Source organism: Nomascus leucogenys, chromosome 11, assembly GCF_006542625.1.
Source record: "Nomascus leucogenys isolate Asia chromosome 11, Asia_NLE_v1, whole genome shotgun sequence".
NCBI classification, from domain to species: Eukaryota; Metazoa; Chordata; class Mammalia; order Primates; family Hylobatidae; genus Nomascus; species Nomascus leucogenys.
Genome location: NC_044391.1, coordinates 61,781,682 through 61,798,289, shown reverse-complemented (window position 1 = coordinate 61,798,289; position 16,608 = coordinate 61,781,682). Strand labels below are relative to the sequence as shown.

Genomic DNA, 16,608 nt, shown 5'->3' with positions numbered 1-16,608 from the left:
ATCTGCTTTAATCCCACTTATTTATTTGTCAGAGTTTGTGTTTGTTTGAAGTTTCTATCTCATTTCATTAGCTTGTAAACCATGTGAGAAGAGCACCTTGGACTGGGTTTGATCCCTTTTGTATCCTCACCATCAAGAATAGTGCTGAGCACACAGCGTATTTTTGATGAATGAATAAATACATGAACAAATGGAAAAAGAACAAAAAATGAATGCTCCTTTTACGAATTAGAAAACTGACATTTAGGTAATTTATCTATTGTCATACATTTAGCAAGTGGCAGAGACAGATGTCAAACACATGTTAGACGCCAAATTCTAGTTCTTGTCACTACATTCTGTCATCTCACTGAGAGAGTCTGTCCCAAAGTGAATTTCATAAATTTGCAAATTCTAATGGTAATCACATCTTCAGATTCTTGAGACATTCCCTAGAGTCCTACATACAAATTCTCCTTTTTTATTTATTCCACTCGGGTTCAAGAATAGAGATATCAAAATGAATCCAGAGAGATTAGAATGACCAGAACGTGAGCAGGGATAGGTGGTCTTGTTTTATGAACCACCTAAAACATACAGTACTAGAACATACAGTAATAAGAGAGTAAGCGTAATGCTACACATTTAACTTGCATTGCACTGTGCAATGACAGAGGTTTACAAATTAAAGCATGTAAAAATAAGCAGAATTTTAGTTTTCACATGCTGTTGATGTACTCCTATGAAAACAATGTTTAAATTAATAAGTACAGGGTTAAGACAAGTTAATGGCACAAAATTTGAGAGGACAGCCTTTACAAAAGGGTAGTTTTCTAACTTTATTTCTATAATGGAATATTTAATGTGTGAGGGTATTTTTCACATTTTTTCGTCATCTACAATAACTCACGTTTTAAGGGAAATCTTGTGTGGCTGTAAAGGATATTGAAAAATGTGCTCAGGTAGCTAGGAAGGAAATTTCCTTCAAATATATTCGCATCGTGATTGAATCCAGTGGTAGTTTTTGACAAGTCTAAAAGCAAAACGTGAGACTCACGTGCTTTCTTGGTGAAAGCCTCAATCATGTCACTTGGAGGTCCACACCCTGCACTATTGCAGGCCCCGACTTCTATAAAATACTGGGTGTCTGGCAGAAGGTTCTCGAGCCTGGCTGAGTACTCTTGGCTGGTGACTTGAACTCTGTTTGCAGCTTCTTCTTTGTCATGGGCAGCCCAGTACCGAATCTGCAAACATTCAGGATGAGTTATATTTTGCCAAGATTTAGAGTCTTCAGCTATGAAAAGTTCTCTTCAACTGGTTCTGTTACCATTGGTGTTGGCTGATCGTCATATTTTCAAATCTTTCTTAATGATATCTACCCTTCTATCAGCCTTAGAATGTAGTACAGCACACAGGAAAGAAATGATTAAAGATGCGAAAAGCGAATCAAAGTCTTACTTCATTGCCCAAAATAGTTTTACATTGACTAAAAAAAATAAAAAATAAAAAATTTAAAAATCCCAAAAACTTTGCAGCAGACTTACTTTCAAAATATAAAAGTGGTCTCCATTTGGAAGTATTTGTCACTATAATTTTTATCATTTATTTCCCTGTTTTACTTCTGTTTGCATGATTTCAAACTTGTTCTGAGCCATTCTTAAAGCAGTTGGAGAGGACTATAATTTTGCTGGATAAAAATAGTTACTATGTGGCCTAGAACATGCTAAAGTAATACTTTCTTCTAGCTCCTTTCAGAAGTAAGTATCTAATGTTATTTCCTTTGAACCCATATAGAAGCTCGATATCAAACAAATATATCTAATAACTGTATAAACTGTAGAAATTATTTACCCATGAAATAATTTTTTAAAAAAGTTATCGATTTTTTTATTAGAAATGATTAATTTTGTCAAATAATTACAGGATTCCTTTTCTCTTAAAGTTTAAGAAAAGTTATGGATTATAATTTTCATCTTTAAATAAAGGCTTTTTTTGCATTCAGGATTTATAATTATATCTAAGGTATGAATAAAATGAATAAAAATATGTTATATGTAATATAAGAATAAAAAGAAAAGGAATATTTGTAACTATCCTGATATTTTACATATTTTAGATGCCCTGTCTATAAAATAGCAGGATTATAATTTCACAATTAACCAAAATGCCTAGATTAAAATGTCTAATAATAATATAATCCTGCATTTATTTACATAAACATGTAAGAAACTATTATGAAGTGCAACAGGATGGCTCAAATTCACTTGGCAAAAGTGAGGTTTATATGTTGAATGAGCACATTTCTGAACATTCAGGAGTGGATGAATGCTTCCCTTTTCATCCCAGGCAGGGCAGCTTCAGAGGCACATTTATAAAAGTCCTCAAAGGTCTCAAGGGATGGAGTACCAGTTGCCCACAGTGGTTGCCAACAAGACAAATAGCACGTTTGTATCTGAGCTCCCCCCTTTCCTGTTCACTCTGCCTTTTCCTCATACCTGCTTCCTAGGATCATATTGAAAACAAACAATGAACAACAATAATAAACAACCTTTCTCCACATGTTTGTTTGAGGCTCTGTTTCAAAGAGATCAAGACCAAAACGGATGTCTTCTCCAAAATAAGAAAATAAAGCACTTTCTAAGTAATCAGTTTCAGCTCACCATAATAATTTAAACTTTAAAAACATTTGAGTAGACTATACAGGATTGTTCATCTTTTATGATGACTGTGAAATCAGTCATCTGCATTAATCTCTAATTCAGCTGCTAAAGTTTTTGCATTCATTATTCCTGGTAGCCTATTTTACTTATTTTCATTAAATTAATTAAGTGAATATTTTACCTGCTGGGTGAGCAAACTAAGTCTTCTGTGGATTCCTGGGCAAAAGCCCAAAGTTCCAAAATGCCCTTGATAAGAAAGACTTCTTGTATTCTTCTAGCTTACCTACACTATAGAAAAACTTACTGGGTATTAAGATTGAAAGTGGGGAGCTCTTTAACCAAGTAAGAAAAAAGTACTAAGTGACATAAACATTCTACCGAGATACACTTTAAAACCACAAGGGAAGAGATTGTCTTTAAATTCAGTTGCTCAGAATTCTCATTTGAAATGTCAGGAAATGAACCTTGAGATGGTGTCAATCCGGCAGGATTCAGGGCTTTCCAGCTTTATATTTTATGTTTTCAATGTGCTGCTTTCTTTCTGTGTATCTTTATACACAGAAAAATATAGATCCATCGTACATTTTCATGGGAAGTGCAATGGGGTATTAGTTTTCACCATCATCTATCTTGTTAAACCATTGGCTTCTCCCATCATATTTTAAAATGGAAACAATAACCGCATTATAGTCAGTCAAGACCCCCCTCTCCCCCAGTGGCCACAGTCACAGGAGCATTTCCTGCAGAACAATAAATAATATGGATTTTTCTCTTTTAAGTGTTCATGCTTGTCTCTTTGATATTCAAGACCCTGTGTGAAAGGTTTAAAATAATTTTAAGAAAGAATGAATGGAAAGAATAATTCTATGATTTACTTCCAGCAATTTAATCAGCCATTCTCTGGAGAGGCAAGAACTAGATTAAAATCTGATTATGACAATTATTACTCAGACAAACATTTCTAACCCTCAAGTTCTTCATCTCTAAAATGGGGATAATAATAGTGTCTATCCTCTAGGGTTGTGTGGATTTAATAAAATGAGCTTAGTTAAGTGTTTAGCACAGTAAGAACTCAAAACGTGTTATCAGTCTTTTCATCATTAACATCATCATGATCATCTTCCTCACTGCCATCATCATCATCACCACCACCACCTTGGAATGCCCAATGACATAAACTGGGAAAATTCTTAAATACAGGTTATTTAATATCTTTCACATAACAGTTCTATGAGGCAGTGGTTACTTTCTCACTTTATAGGTGAGGAAACTCAGAAAGTTCAAATCAATTATCTACAAAATTCTTAAGTGACAGAGCTGAAATATAAACCCATGTTTGCTCAGCAGCAAAGTGCATAAGATTTTACTTAACGTAAGTTGGAAAAGGTCAGAAATGTGTGAAACCAACTCCTCATGGTACATTCTTTTCCCTTGAAATTATCATTTGAGAAAATCTTATTTGATAAAGATTACTTTTTACTGACTATGTGAAAATCCTTAATCAAGGTTTAGTTCCCAATTAAAAAAGCATATTTAATTTAATTATTATCTGAATCATTGGTTCCACTATGTTGCTTCCTACCTCTTATTTCCTTTTCTTCTTGTTAAAAGTAAGCAAATTGTCAATATATAATTCTTGGCATTGACAAAGATAATATATAATTTTCTAGCATGTTTTAAATGAATATGTCATATATTTGGCATTTTGACTCAATGATATGGGCTATATGTTAAATTATCCTTTTTTCAATTTTTATTAGTTAGAAATAATATAAAAGAAGAAAAAAATCCTGTGCTCCAAAATTTTACTTTCCAAGCTCTACACCTTGATGTCTTCTCCCAAAGATACCTCAGGCGTATTTATTACAGGGGTTTGTGACATCTAGTGAATTTCTCTCTTTCCCACTTCTTTTCTACTAGCTGTAAACATAATTGTCAGGTTAGTAAGTTATGAATATTGTGTATTCTCAGTCTAATTATTCCCAGTCTACTCTTCTCTGTTCTGTAATAAATTCAGCTGAACCCTTGCATAGATGATCTGAGGGCTTTTTAAGATCTTCCCAAATTATAACCTATTGTGTCAAAAAAAAAAAAAAAAACTTCCTGTTGGTCTGGGTGTTTCTGCTCAAAGGCTTGAAGGCTTGAGTTTCTTTTACAGCTACATCTCAGAAACATGGCCTTGGGAAAGCCCAACTGTAACATTTTATTTAATCATACTTCATTATTCCTATCAGTATTCAGTGAATATCTATTTAGAGCCTGCCAGGTGCTCAGCACTGTTCTTGCATGGCACTGAGAATAGAACAATACCCTGCCCTCATGGAGCTAATATTGCATGGACAAGGGAGAAGGGAGGGTGCTGGAGCTGAGAATGCAAGCTGGCTGGGGGAGTAGGGGGGGTGGAGGGGCAGCCCTAGACAGCACTCACTGAAAAAAAACAGGGGAGTCTGTGATGTGTGGCAATAAAGCCCTGAACTTTGAATCAGACAACTTGAGTTTTACACACTGCTCTGACCCTTTCTGTAAGTGACAACTGAGGCAAGTTGTCAAATCTCTTTGGTATCCATTTGCTCATCTGTAAAGGAAAAACCATGTTAATTCCTTTGAATTTTCACTTGCACTTAAAAATGTGAGACGATGATTTCACATTTCCTACATAACTCAGTCTAAATTGCATTAGCATTGTATTAAAGACCCTAACTAATCTTTCTCGTTTTGATTTTCCAGTTTTTACTCCCTTGACTAAGACAAGTTTTCTCATTTGTGTCTGACTGATTCTTACTGGTTCTTTAACATTAAGCTCAAGGGAAGTTTTATTTGTGTCATTTGGATTGTTACTTCATAGATAACATAAGACATATTTGGTATATTTACAATTGTTTACTTTGGAGGGACTTTTCGAAATGGAACTACTGACTCAAAGAGGATGACTATTTTCAGGATGCTTCTATAAATTACCAAAATCCTTTCCAAAAAACTTGAGATTCACTAGCTTTTTATGAGAATGTTTTCCTAAAAAGACCTTGGGTAATCATAACTGTTATTACCATAGTTTTTATTTTGGCTAATTGTTTGCCAGGACTTAGGTTTCTTTACACCTCCCGTAGATAGGCCAGTTAGGAACCCCTGTTTTATTCTTAACAATTAACTTATATATCACCACAATACTAGACACAGAGAATAAAGTATTAGTTGCCACATAAATTAATGGGACATTGAAACATACAACACAATTGAAAACATATGCTTATATATTTATGAATAAATGTATTTAGTTTGATAAAAATTTAACGTACCTGATAGCTTTCCACTATTTTTTCTAAAACATGTTCCCAATGAACAGATATCTCAGAAGATGATAAGACTTTTACACCTACTTCTGTTGGGGCTTCACTGGGAGCTGAAATTTTATGAGAACATTATATTATTAGTGAGATATTTACATTTAAGAAATTCGAATAGCATCATTTGCTATATGAATGCTGTTGGACCATACTTTAATTTTAATGTTTCTAAAATAGCTTTAATATTTTCAAACTGAAATAAGTGCAATTATTTTATTACCTCTTCCTGTGTTTTTCTAATGTTACTTTATTTTATGGCATTAGTGATACATGTGCACACACACATTCATTTACATAAATGTTAATATAGGCATATACACATACACATTTCCACACACACTTTTACCAAATACAGAAAGCTTCATCAATTTCTATTACATCTGTGAGCAAAAAAATACTATTTTTTTAATTTCTCTCAACTGATATGCTTAAGAAAGCCTGTTGATGCAAATTAAAATTATTAATATTTAGCTATCAACTCTATATTATCAGAAATAGGAAATTTGGTATTATAGAAAATTGTTCAATATAATACATTTTCTCTTATTTGCTATTTGTGTGAACTAACTACAAACAGCAATATTATTAATAAAACTTCCCTTTTTATGTTCAAGCTAAGATCTTTAAAAAAATTTTTTTAAGTGCCTTTGAAACAAGTTGTAACATCCACTGTTTCCTGGGCTCAAGAAAGCTTTTATATGTCTAATCTTCCAACTGGGCATCAAGTCAAATATGTATCAAAAAGGCCTCTGTTCAGGGAAAAAACGTAACTTATATCCCTTATGAAATTTACACAAAGAAACCAATGAAGGCTTTAAGCAGGGGTGATCAATTTTTATTGTCTTTCATTAAAATGCCATAATCCTATTTAATGTTTAAAAATGTTCTACACATGAACACTGTTGCCTTTCCAAAACAAGGCAAACGTGTAGCACTATGATTGATTTCTCAGCAGTGGAAGAAGAGATTAACACTTACACAAGTTTCAACACATGCAAGTTTTATGAGACTCATGAAATATTTAGGAAAGAAATATAATTAAATACAAATAGCCATGACTAAATAGATGACAAGCTATTTGCCTGAAAGCTTATTTTAGCATCAAGTAAAGCAGTAAAAAGGTGAGAAGGTAACTTGTAAAATGCTTAAGACACTCATTTTATCTGTAAGATATACTCATGTTCTTCAAATTATTAAAACTGAGTGAAGTTATCATATTTCTTTGTTGTTTTGTTTTGTTTTGTTTTTGAGACGGAGTTTCGCTCTTGTTGCCCAGGCTGGAGTGCAATGGCGTGATCTCAGATCACCACAACCTCCACCTCCCGGGTTCAAGTGATTCTCCTGCCTCAGCCTCCTGAGTAGCTGGGATTACAGGCATGTGCCACCACACCTGGCTAATTTTGTATTTTTAGTAGAGATGGGGTTTCTCCATGTTGGTCAGGCTAGTCTCGAACTCCTGACTTCAAGCGATCTGCCCACCTCGACCTCCCAAAGTGCTGGGATTACAGGCATGAGCCACCACGCCCAGCCAAGTTATCATATTTCTGCTGAATGAGCACACGCATAGAGAATATAAGTTTGTCATCAGGACTTTTCCACTGTTTGATAATAAACAAATTATTTCTACATTTTATTCTTTTGACATATTTGGTTGTGCTAACTTAAAAGTAAAAAAAATACACATACGCAAACACACACACACACACATATTAACATACACATACTTTTGTACACAGTAAAAAATACAGTAAAAAGTGTATATATAATTTTAAATATATACATATATACTTATATATACACACATACTTTTACATATATGAATAACTGCATTTTATATTAAATTTTGTTATGTCTATTTAAGACATATGACATGGTATTATGACATACATATATAGAATACAATGGCATTTAATAAAAGTAAAGATCATAGGATGATTTAATTATATATTACATTTTTAACAAATACTAAAACTAATAATTCTGCGACCGATGAATATATGTGAGAATTTCTGTTGAGGTATAAGGCATGGCTAAATGTCTATTTTGGAGTGAAAACAATGGAAGTTGGGTGAACCAACAGAACCATTTCCTCTAATGATAGAAGAGTACCTCACACACCTTTAGTTTTCAAGCTCTTCTACTTGTGCTTCTCACACATGTGCAAAGAGAAACTCGGCCAAGGGTAAACGTACATTGCCAAAGATCAGAAGGCAATGACGTCTCTATTTGCTTTTCTAGTCATTAATTATTTACACAGTGCACATGAATAAAGAAAGGTATTATTATTATTATTATTATTATTATTATTATTATTATTTTAGATGGACTTTCGCTCTTGTTGCCCAGGCTGGAGTGCAATGGCCTGATCTCTGCTCACGGCAACTTCACTTCCCGGGTCCAAGCGATTCTCCTGCCTCAGCCTCCCAAGTAGCTGGGATTACAGGCATGTGTCACCAATCCCGGCTAATTTTTTAGTTTTAGTAGAGACGGGGTTTCTCCATGTTGGTCACACTGGTCTCGAACTCCCAACTCAGGTGATCCGCCTGCCTCAGCCTCCCAAAGTGCTGGGATTACAGGCGTGAGCCACCGCGCCCGGCCAGAAAGGTATTATTTTTAACAAGAATATAAATAACAAAAGTATAGCAGCTTAAACAGAAATCAGAGAAAATAATGTAATTATGCTCAATCTAAAACTGTATCATTTGTATAAATATATAAAGTCTTCTATGACCATGCTTAGTTAAGTTAAAGTTTCTAGAAAAACAAAAAGAGCTGGTATTAGTATTGTTTTTTTCCTAAATGCCCTACAGGACAAATTTTTCCCTTTTCAAGAAAACAACTTCAACTGACCCCTTTTTCATATAACTATATCTAGATTTCCTTTAACAAAATTTGTGTTCTCTATTGTAATAAAAAGTTATGTAAATGCTACAATTAAACACGTTTTTAGGTTAGAATTTTGGGCCATTTTACAAATAATATATATAATATATACGTTATGGAATTTTTTTTTTTTTTTTTTTTGAGACGGAATCTTGCTCTGTCCCCCAGTCTGGAATGCAGTGGCGTGATCTCGGCTCACTGCAAGCTCCGCCTCCCAGGTTCACGCCATTCTCCCGCCTCAGCCTGCCGAGTAGCTGGGACTCTAGGCACCTGCCACCATGGCCAGTTAATTTTTTTTTTTTTTTTTTTGAGACGGAGTCTCGCTCTGTCGCCCAGGCTGGAGTGCAGTGGCGCAATCTCGGCTCACTGCAAGCTCCTGCCTCAGCCTCTCTGAGTAGTTGGAACTACAGGCGCCCGCCACCACACCCGACTAATTTTTTTGTATTTTTTAGTTCAGACAGGGTTTCACCGTGTTCGCCAGGATGGTCTCGATCTCCTGACCTTGTGATCCGCCTGCCTCAGCCTCCCAAAGTGCTGGGATTACAGGCATGCACCACCACGCCTGGCCATATTATAGAATTTTTAAATTATAAACTTTATGAATATACAGACATTTTGAGATTCCGTTCAAGTATGGAGAGTTTCTGACTACAAAATTATAATCAAGAGCCCAAAAATGGAAGTCAGAGCCAATTATTTTAATGGGGATTTCCTAATACCATGGGCATGATCTAAATGATGAAAAAGACTCTAGCAACATTCTCATCATTTAGATGAAGAGGCTGATGTTTAATTTGGTTCAAAATAGTACTCATTTACTAAATGCATAATGCTATAAAAAGGTCTTATTAAGTAAGGCCTGAAAGGAAACAAACTAAATGCCTACTAGAGAATTACGTTTTTCCTCCCTCCTCATGTAAGAAGGTCTTTCTTTTACCTACCGTCTTGTGCTGAATTAATGACTGCTACTAGGCTGTAAGGTCCATCTCCTTTGTTGTTGAAGGCCTTGACTTTAACTTGAAACGCAGTGGAAGGGCTCATGGTTTCGTCTTTATGGACATATCGGCCAGTGTCAGGATTAGTAACTGTGACTTTTTTCCATTCTTCTCCATCAAATGGCTTAAATGCCACTATGTAACCAAAATTGTTGCCATAGTGGTATTCTCTTGACAAAGGCTAAATAGAAATTAAAAGATTGAGTAGGTTTTAGTAATCCAGGTAACAGGGAGGAAACGCTATGGGGATAATGACACACATGGAGGCATGCTCTTTGTAAAAACATACACAGTTCATACATTAGTGCTGGTTCCAAATATCAGAGGAAAAACTTGCTTAAACACGGGATGATCTTATTTACCAAGTGGTAGGTTCACTACTCCTAGAACACCTCAGGGGCCTCTCACTCCGGGCCTTTTTCCTTCCAGTTCCTTCTGCCTAGAATGTTCACCTAGATGTTATGTGACTCCTCCTGCCCCCTCACTTTCCCGAGGTAAAATCACCTCGACGTTTTCTCTGACCACAGATTCTGCCACTGCAAGACTCCAACGCAGTGCTCCATGCCCCACACCCTACCTATTGTTTTTCTTTAACCCTAACAAAGTCTATACAATTTACTTATTTATCTACTTTGTTGTCTCTCTCAACTACTAGAATACACGTTTTATGAAGGCAGCGTTTTCGTCAGTTTTGTTTTCCTCTTTAACCCTAGCACCTAGAACAGGGCTTCAAGTAATACGTATTTAGGGGATGAGCAAATGAATTCCATTAGAATTGAAAGGCAATGGTAAGACAGTTATATAAGACTCTAGCCTAGAATATCTACCTTGTGATCAAAAAGAAACTGGTAAGAAGAATAAAAGTAAGTGACAAGGAGGAAGGGGCAATATTGCACTCATTTGTAGGGGGATGGCTTTGGGTTTCTATCTCCAATTCTAAAGCAAGTGCTTGGTTTTTCATCATTTCCTCAAGGTTTCTTATCACTCATGTCAATTGTCTTATAAAGAAGTCTATGTCAGCCCTAATCACTTATTATTAATAAATACTGACTTACAGCTACTTCTAGTGAGTACTTGTCAGTTAGCCTTTTTTGGCAATTAAGGTAAATGTGCACATTGTATATTTACTTTTTTTTTTTAACCAGAAAATCAAATTTAAGATGTCTTGAGGCAAAACCTTGAAGTAAATATAACACTATTGCTTGGACATACTTATATTAAATAGGAAGATAAAGAAATGTGTAAAGGTCAAATGGTAGAAGCTGTATGTGGTTGCACAATATATTAATAGGTATGTGATTTTAGATTATTAGATAGTATAGCCTAACATTTCTACAATAGTTTAAACATTTTGCTTATTGATAGTTCTATACTTAGTTTTTGGAATTTAGAGTATAACAGAATAGCTATGAAACTCAAAAATAACTCTCGGGCTCTATCTCCAGAAACTTGAACTTGAATCTTTGGAGGAGAATTTCCAATACTGAATTTTTTTATAAGGCCCATCTTATTCTGTAGCAGATATCCACAGAACTTATAAAAATCAAGCCATAAGAGAAAAAGCGAAATGTTCTAATTTTTATAATATTTGCATTTTTTGGACATTTCATTGGCAGTAAAACTTAGAAATAAATATTTTAAGATTCAGATTAGCAAATGGATTTTTTTTTGCTAAATCTTGCTTTAAAATGTGATTTAAATGCTGAGTATAGAAAATGACTACAAAGCACACAGTGAGTCAAGTTTTGCTAAACATTCACTTATTAACTAAATCCATTTGACTGATGCAAAGAATAAAACCTGTCATTTTTTCCACAGTCTTCAAAATCCTTTGGAGCCTAAATTGTGCTCTTTGACTACCTGCAGTGATTCAACACTAAGTGTATTTAATGAATAAATGAATCTGTAAATCCATGTTATCTGGATAAATGCCAGGTGTCTAAGTCAGACAATTTTGTCCTGTTACAAGTTTTCCCACCCCTCCCAATATCTTTCCTATTTCAAAAATCCAGCCAAGATGTATTGTTTTCTAGAGATTGTAGTCTCTTATACAGAACTCTTTGACTCCTGAAACTGTAATAAAATGCTTTGGATACCTCAGTAACTAGTCCCATGGGTGACTTCTAAGACTGACCTATCATGCTAGATTACACCAGTGATCAAAGTAAGCTTCAAGTGAGGAGGCAGTCTCCAATTTAAAAATGGGTTTTGATACAAAGTTTGTAAATGGAATCTTTGGAATTTAGAATGTCCAGAGACAATGTTTAAAATTACAATTAGATTACCAGACTACAATGATCAAAGTATCTCTGGAATCAGACAGCTGAATGTTTAATCACCTAGGCTAACACATCTCTTAGCATCCAGGATTTATTCTTGCATAGGAGCTACACACTAAGCCACAGTATACCAGATAAAATCTGATTTGCATTTAAGAAAAAAAATAGTAATATATTATTGCTTGTGCAGTAGGCATTCACTTTCATCTCAATTTATTTCAGGAAACAAAATGGGGTGGAAGTTAAATATACATAGAGCAACCTATAATATATGCAACTCATCAATACTTACCGCCCATGTTATGGTCAGCTCTCTGTTTCTTCCACCTCCACCTCCTACATCTGAAGGAGCCACATTTGGTGCTGAAACAAACAAACAAATATATGCAAAACAACAACAAAAATAGGGCCTGTGTTTTTTTCCTGGTGTTAGAATTCTTATTCACCACAGAAACCACAAATGTTTTTCTTTTACTAGGAAAAACATACTGGACAAATGATCCACTCAATTATAATAATAATGGCTCACAGTAGCTGTGATAATCAGTTTTTCTGCCAAGATAAAAATTGATTTGGTGCCATAGGAAGTGTTCCCATTTCCCTCAGCAAGAGACAGTGAAGCAAATTTGCTTCCCCATCTTTTTCTTCTTTCTGTCCTTTCAGTTAATATGATTTTGAAAGATTACATAGACTGTTGGAAAAAGATTTTGCCAGTTTTACTTTTGAACCCTATGAACTTCTAACGACTTAATGTTGTGTTAGTTTCATGCTTCATTCTACAAATAAATGTTAAGAAACCATGCATCGGTATTGGATGTTTCCCCAAATATCTAGAAATATTAGAAATCTAATATCGTCTCTTATGCTCTCACTTTCAATTCCCCAATTTTTTCTGAAACTGCGCCATCAGTGACTCCAAAGTACTCTCTCCCCCGTTCTCTTATCATCTTGTAGTATCAGTTTCCCTGCTAGAAAGACCCTTTGCAGTCTCTGATCTTAAAAATCTTTCTGTCATACTGCCTTCTTCTTAATCCCCAAGCCATCACATCCTTTTCTGCCACTGTACTGCATGGAAGAACTGATATATGGCTATTTTTTTTTTGTACTTCACTCCATAATCACTTTTTAACAACCCACAATATATCCAATATAGGAGTTAAGAAGAAATCACTGAGGCAGAAAGAAAGGGTATGGGAGTCCTTGGTAAGGCTTTGCTTTTTAATGAAAAGCAGCCCCAAATCATTTTCTAAGAAAGAGCAGCCTGTAAAGTTGAGCTGCAGACATAGACAAGCAAGCTGGGAGCTTGAACGGGTGAATGCCGGCAGGAACTATGGACTACACGTGTTCAAGATGGCAGCTCCATCTTTCCTTTTCTTTGTCAGCCACATGTACAGTAAGAAGCAGACAAGATGTCACTGATCAACTGGAATGCCTATTTGCATAATAAGATTAGGGTACAGTGACCAGCCTTTCCCACGCACTATGTAAACATCATACCTGATCAAACCCATCTGTGAGCCCTATGTAAATAAGACACCACCTCCTCAAACCTGACTATAAAATCTAGCGCATTCAATGCCAGCCAGTCTTTTCTCCTTGGGGACCCCTCTCCCTCTACAGAAAGAGAGCTGTTTCTCTTTCACTTCTCTTCTGCCTATTAAACCTCCACTCCTAAACTCCTTGTGTGTGTCCACCTCCTAAGTTTTCCTGGTGTGAGATGATGAATCCCAGGGTATATACCCCAGACAACGTAGCCATTTCATATTGGGAACCTCATCCAGGATACCAGGGTACAACATTAATCGAAACAATGAGTAGAGGAGCAGACTCCAACTCTGTCCTTTCATTCCGAGGCTATTGGCCTCCATTTAAGAACCAAATCAAACCAAATACTGGACCCTCTTCAGCCATAAAACAATTAGCGTGGCTGCCAGCCATATAAGACTTGGGGGACAGGCTTACTGGGGAGAACATGGAGAACCCACGAACATAGGTTGCTTGGCATATTGGCCATGTTTGAACCAGCTTTCTTTCATGGAGTAGTTAGCTGTCATATGGGGCTGGAAGAAGTCCTGGAGCAACTGAGGATTTCTGGCTGGGGCTACCCCTGGTGTTATCCAAAGGCTACTGGACTGACCCCAGCTACTGTCCCCCTGATGGGCTATTGGCCACAAGATTTCCAACTTTCCTATCATAATTTCTTTCTTTCCTGTTGGCAACTGTCATAACTCTTATCCTCTTTGTGTATGCAATGTGTGGGAAGATTTATGGTTCAGGGAAGGAGTCCTGTTTGGCAAGATCAGAGAATGTCATAGTAAATGGGCATATAGCTCAAGGGAAGGTGTTTTTGTGATGTTCTAGGAACAGAGGGTACCCCCAGTGAGCATCTCTCCCTGCCCTTGTTCTAGAGAGCACATGGCATTTCCAGGTCTCTCTCTCTGCCCTTGATCTGGAGAGCACATGGCATGTCAAGGTCACTCTGCCCTTGGTCTGGAGAGCACATGGCATCTCAAAGTCAGCAGCACCACCTAGTGGAATAGGAATCCTCTCCATAAGGCACACTGTCCTTTACCCAAACACTCTAGCTCCCCAATTCTCTCCCCTTTTTATGCCTTTCTACTAGAAACCAGGCTTTATGCTGTTTCTGTGAATGGGAAAACTCTGCCTTCAGCAATTAGGAGTAAAATGTCCTCCAAAACCAAATTTTAGTCTTAATACTGTCCTTTCTTCATGAAAATGGCCATTTGGTCCCTATGTTCTTTTAAGATACCTATTCTGCCTCTGATTAGAATGGTACTTAATTAGTAAGGGGATTTTAAGTCCAGAAGTTAACTGGAACCATTCTCTAAGGGTAAACACTTTAGCATGGGCCATAATAGCAGGATATGGAGCTCAAACCAGCATGCTTCCTCCATTAAGAAGGCGAGTGCAACAATTGCCCAAATGCAACTGTTACACACTCTCTCCCAAGATCTATTTTTCAGGGAGCCCCAAAGGCCAGACAAGTCTAGGCAGAGGACTAGAGTTGCATGGGTGAGGGTGACTAAAACCCACCACTTAGTTCCTCCGGTTCCATGGCTGGGGAAGCCACATCTGCAACCATGGGCAGCACATTTAACAAGGTGCTGGGATGCCAGGAACCATGGAGAGAAAACAGCAGGGGGACACCCCCACTGTCTTTCTCCCACCCTGGGTCACATCAAAAGGAAGGAGACTAAAGGGATGCCTTTTTTTCCTTCTCTTTATCATCTAAGGCCTGTACTCCTCTGGAGTGCATTCTGAAGCACAGGGACTCCTTTGATCTTGAGACTTTGAAGAAAAAATGGCTCATTTTCTTTTGCACAAGGGCATGGCCTTCTTACTAGCCCTTTGCAGGTGTAGCAATCATATCAGGCAGGCCCAAAGGGAATGATTCCCTAAGACTAGAAAAGCAACTTCCAGAGGAGCCATCTGAGAATCCCCCTTATTTGGAGTCATCTCAAGTTCCTATCTCATTACAGAATCTTAGGCAAATGAAGGAAGATTTAGGCCAATTTTCTGATGATCCTGATAGGTATATAGAACCCTTCCAAAATTTAACTCAAGTGTTTCACCATACATGGAGAGATGTTATGCTGCCCTTAAGCCAAATTCTAACCACAGTGGAAAAGCAGGCAGCTCTGCAGGCAGCAGAAAATTCTGGAGATGAACAACGTATCTCCTGTGGTAGCTTAAAAAGGAAAAAAGGAGATAAGAAAGGCAAAGAAATAATGGAAACACCATTCCCAATAGGAAGGGAAGCAGTTCCTCTAAAAAAAAAAAAACCCTAATTGGAACACCAGTGATGCCACAGATGGATGGAAAATGAAACACCATTTAATGTACATATTGGAGGGCTAGGGCAAAATCTATTAATTACTCTATACTTTCCAAGATAGACCAAAACCAGATGAGAATCCTGCAGCCTTTATGGAAAGACTGATAGGCACTCATAAAACATACCTTTATCCCCTGAATCAGTCAAGGACAGCTCATCCTAAGGGACAAGTTTATTAAAAAGACAGCTCCCAATATTAGAAGGAAAATACAGAAGAAGGCTATAGCACCAGATAGCATCTTGGAGAACCTCCTAAGGGTGACCACTTTGGTGTTTTATAATAGGTACCAGGAGGAGGAGATCCAGGAGAAAGAGAGGAAGCAAAAGAGAAGGGCAGAGGCACTAACAGCTGCTCTGCAGACATACAAAGCCCAGGATCCCTGAGGTACATATGCTAGTTTCTATCGGTGCAGCAAGTCAGGGCACTTTAAGAAAGAGTGCCCAGGCAGCAAGAAAAAACCACCTTAACCTTGTCTAGCCTGTGGAAGGAAGCACTGAAAGTCAGACTGCCCCCAGAGATGAAGGTCACTGGGTTCCAAACCAGTCTCACAGATGGTCCAACAGGATTGATGGGTCCTGGAGCTCCAGTGGCTCAAACCAACATACAGCACA

General features: G+C 36.9%; 1 protein-coding gene across 7 annotated transcripts in view; it reads right to left on the bottom strand.

Moving 5' to 3' along the window:
• CNTN1 (contactin 1) overlaps window positions 1–16,608 on the bottom strand; it is a 390,240-nt gene that overhangs the window by 48,856 nt on the left and 324,776 nt on the right. For all 7 annotated transcript variants that reach the window (XM_030822637.1, XM_030822635.1, XM_030822633.1 and 4 more), the window contains 4 exons: window positions 12,433–12,503; window positions 9,808–10,042; window positions 5,936–6,039; window positions 1,037–1,223 (listed from right to left, as the gene is read on the bottom strand). In XM_030822637.1, coding sequence (XP_030678497.1) covers window positions 1,037–1,223; window positions 5,936–6,039; window positions 9,808–10,042; window positions 12,433–12,503 — 597 coding nt within the window. The remainder of the gene's footprint in view (window positions 1–1,036; window positions 1,224–5,935; window positions 6,040–9,807; window positions 10,043–12,432; window positions 12,504–16,608) is intronic.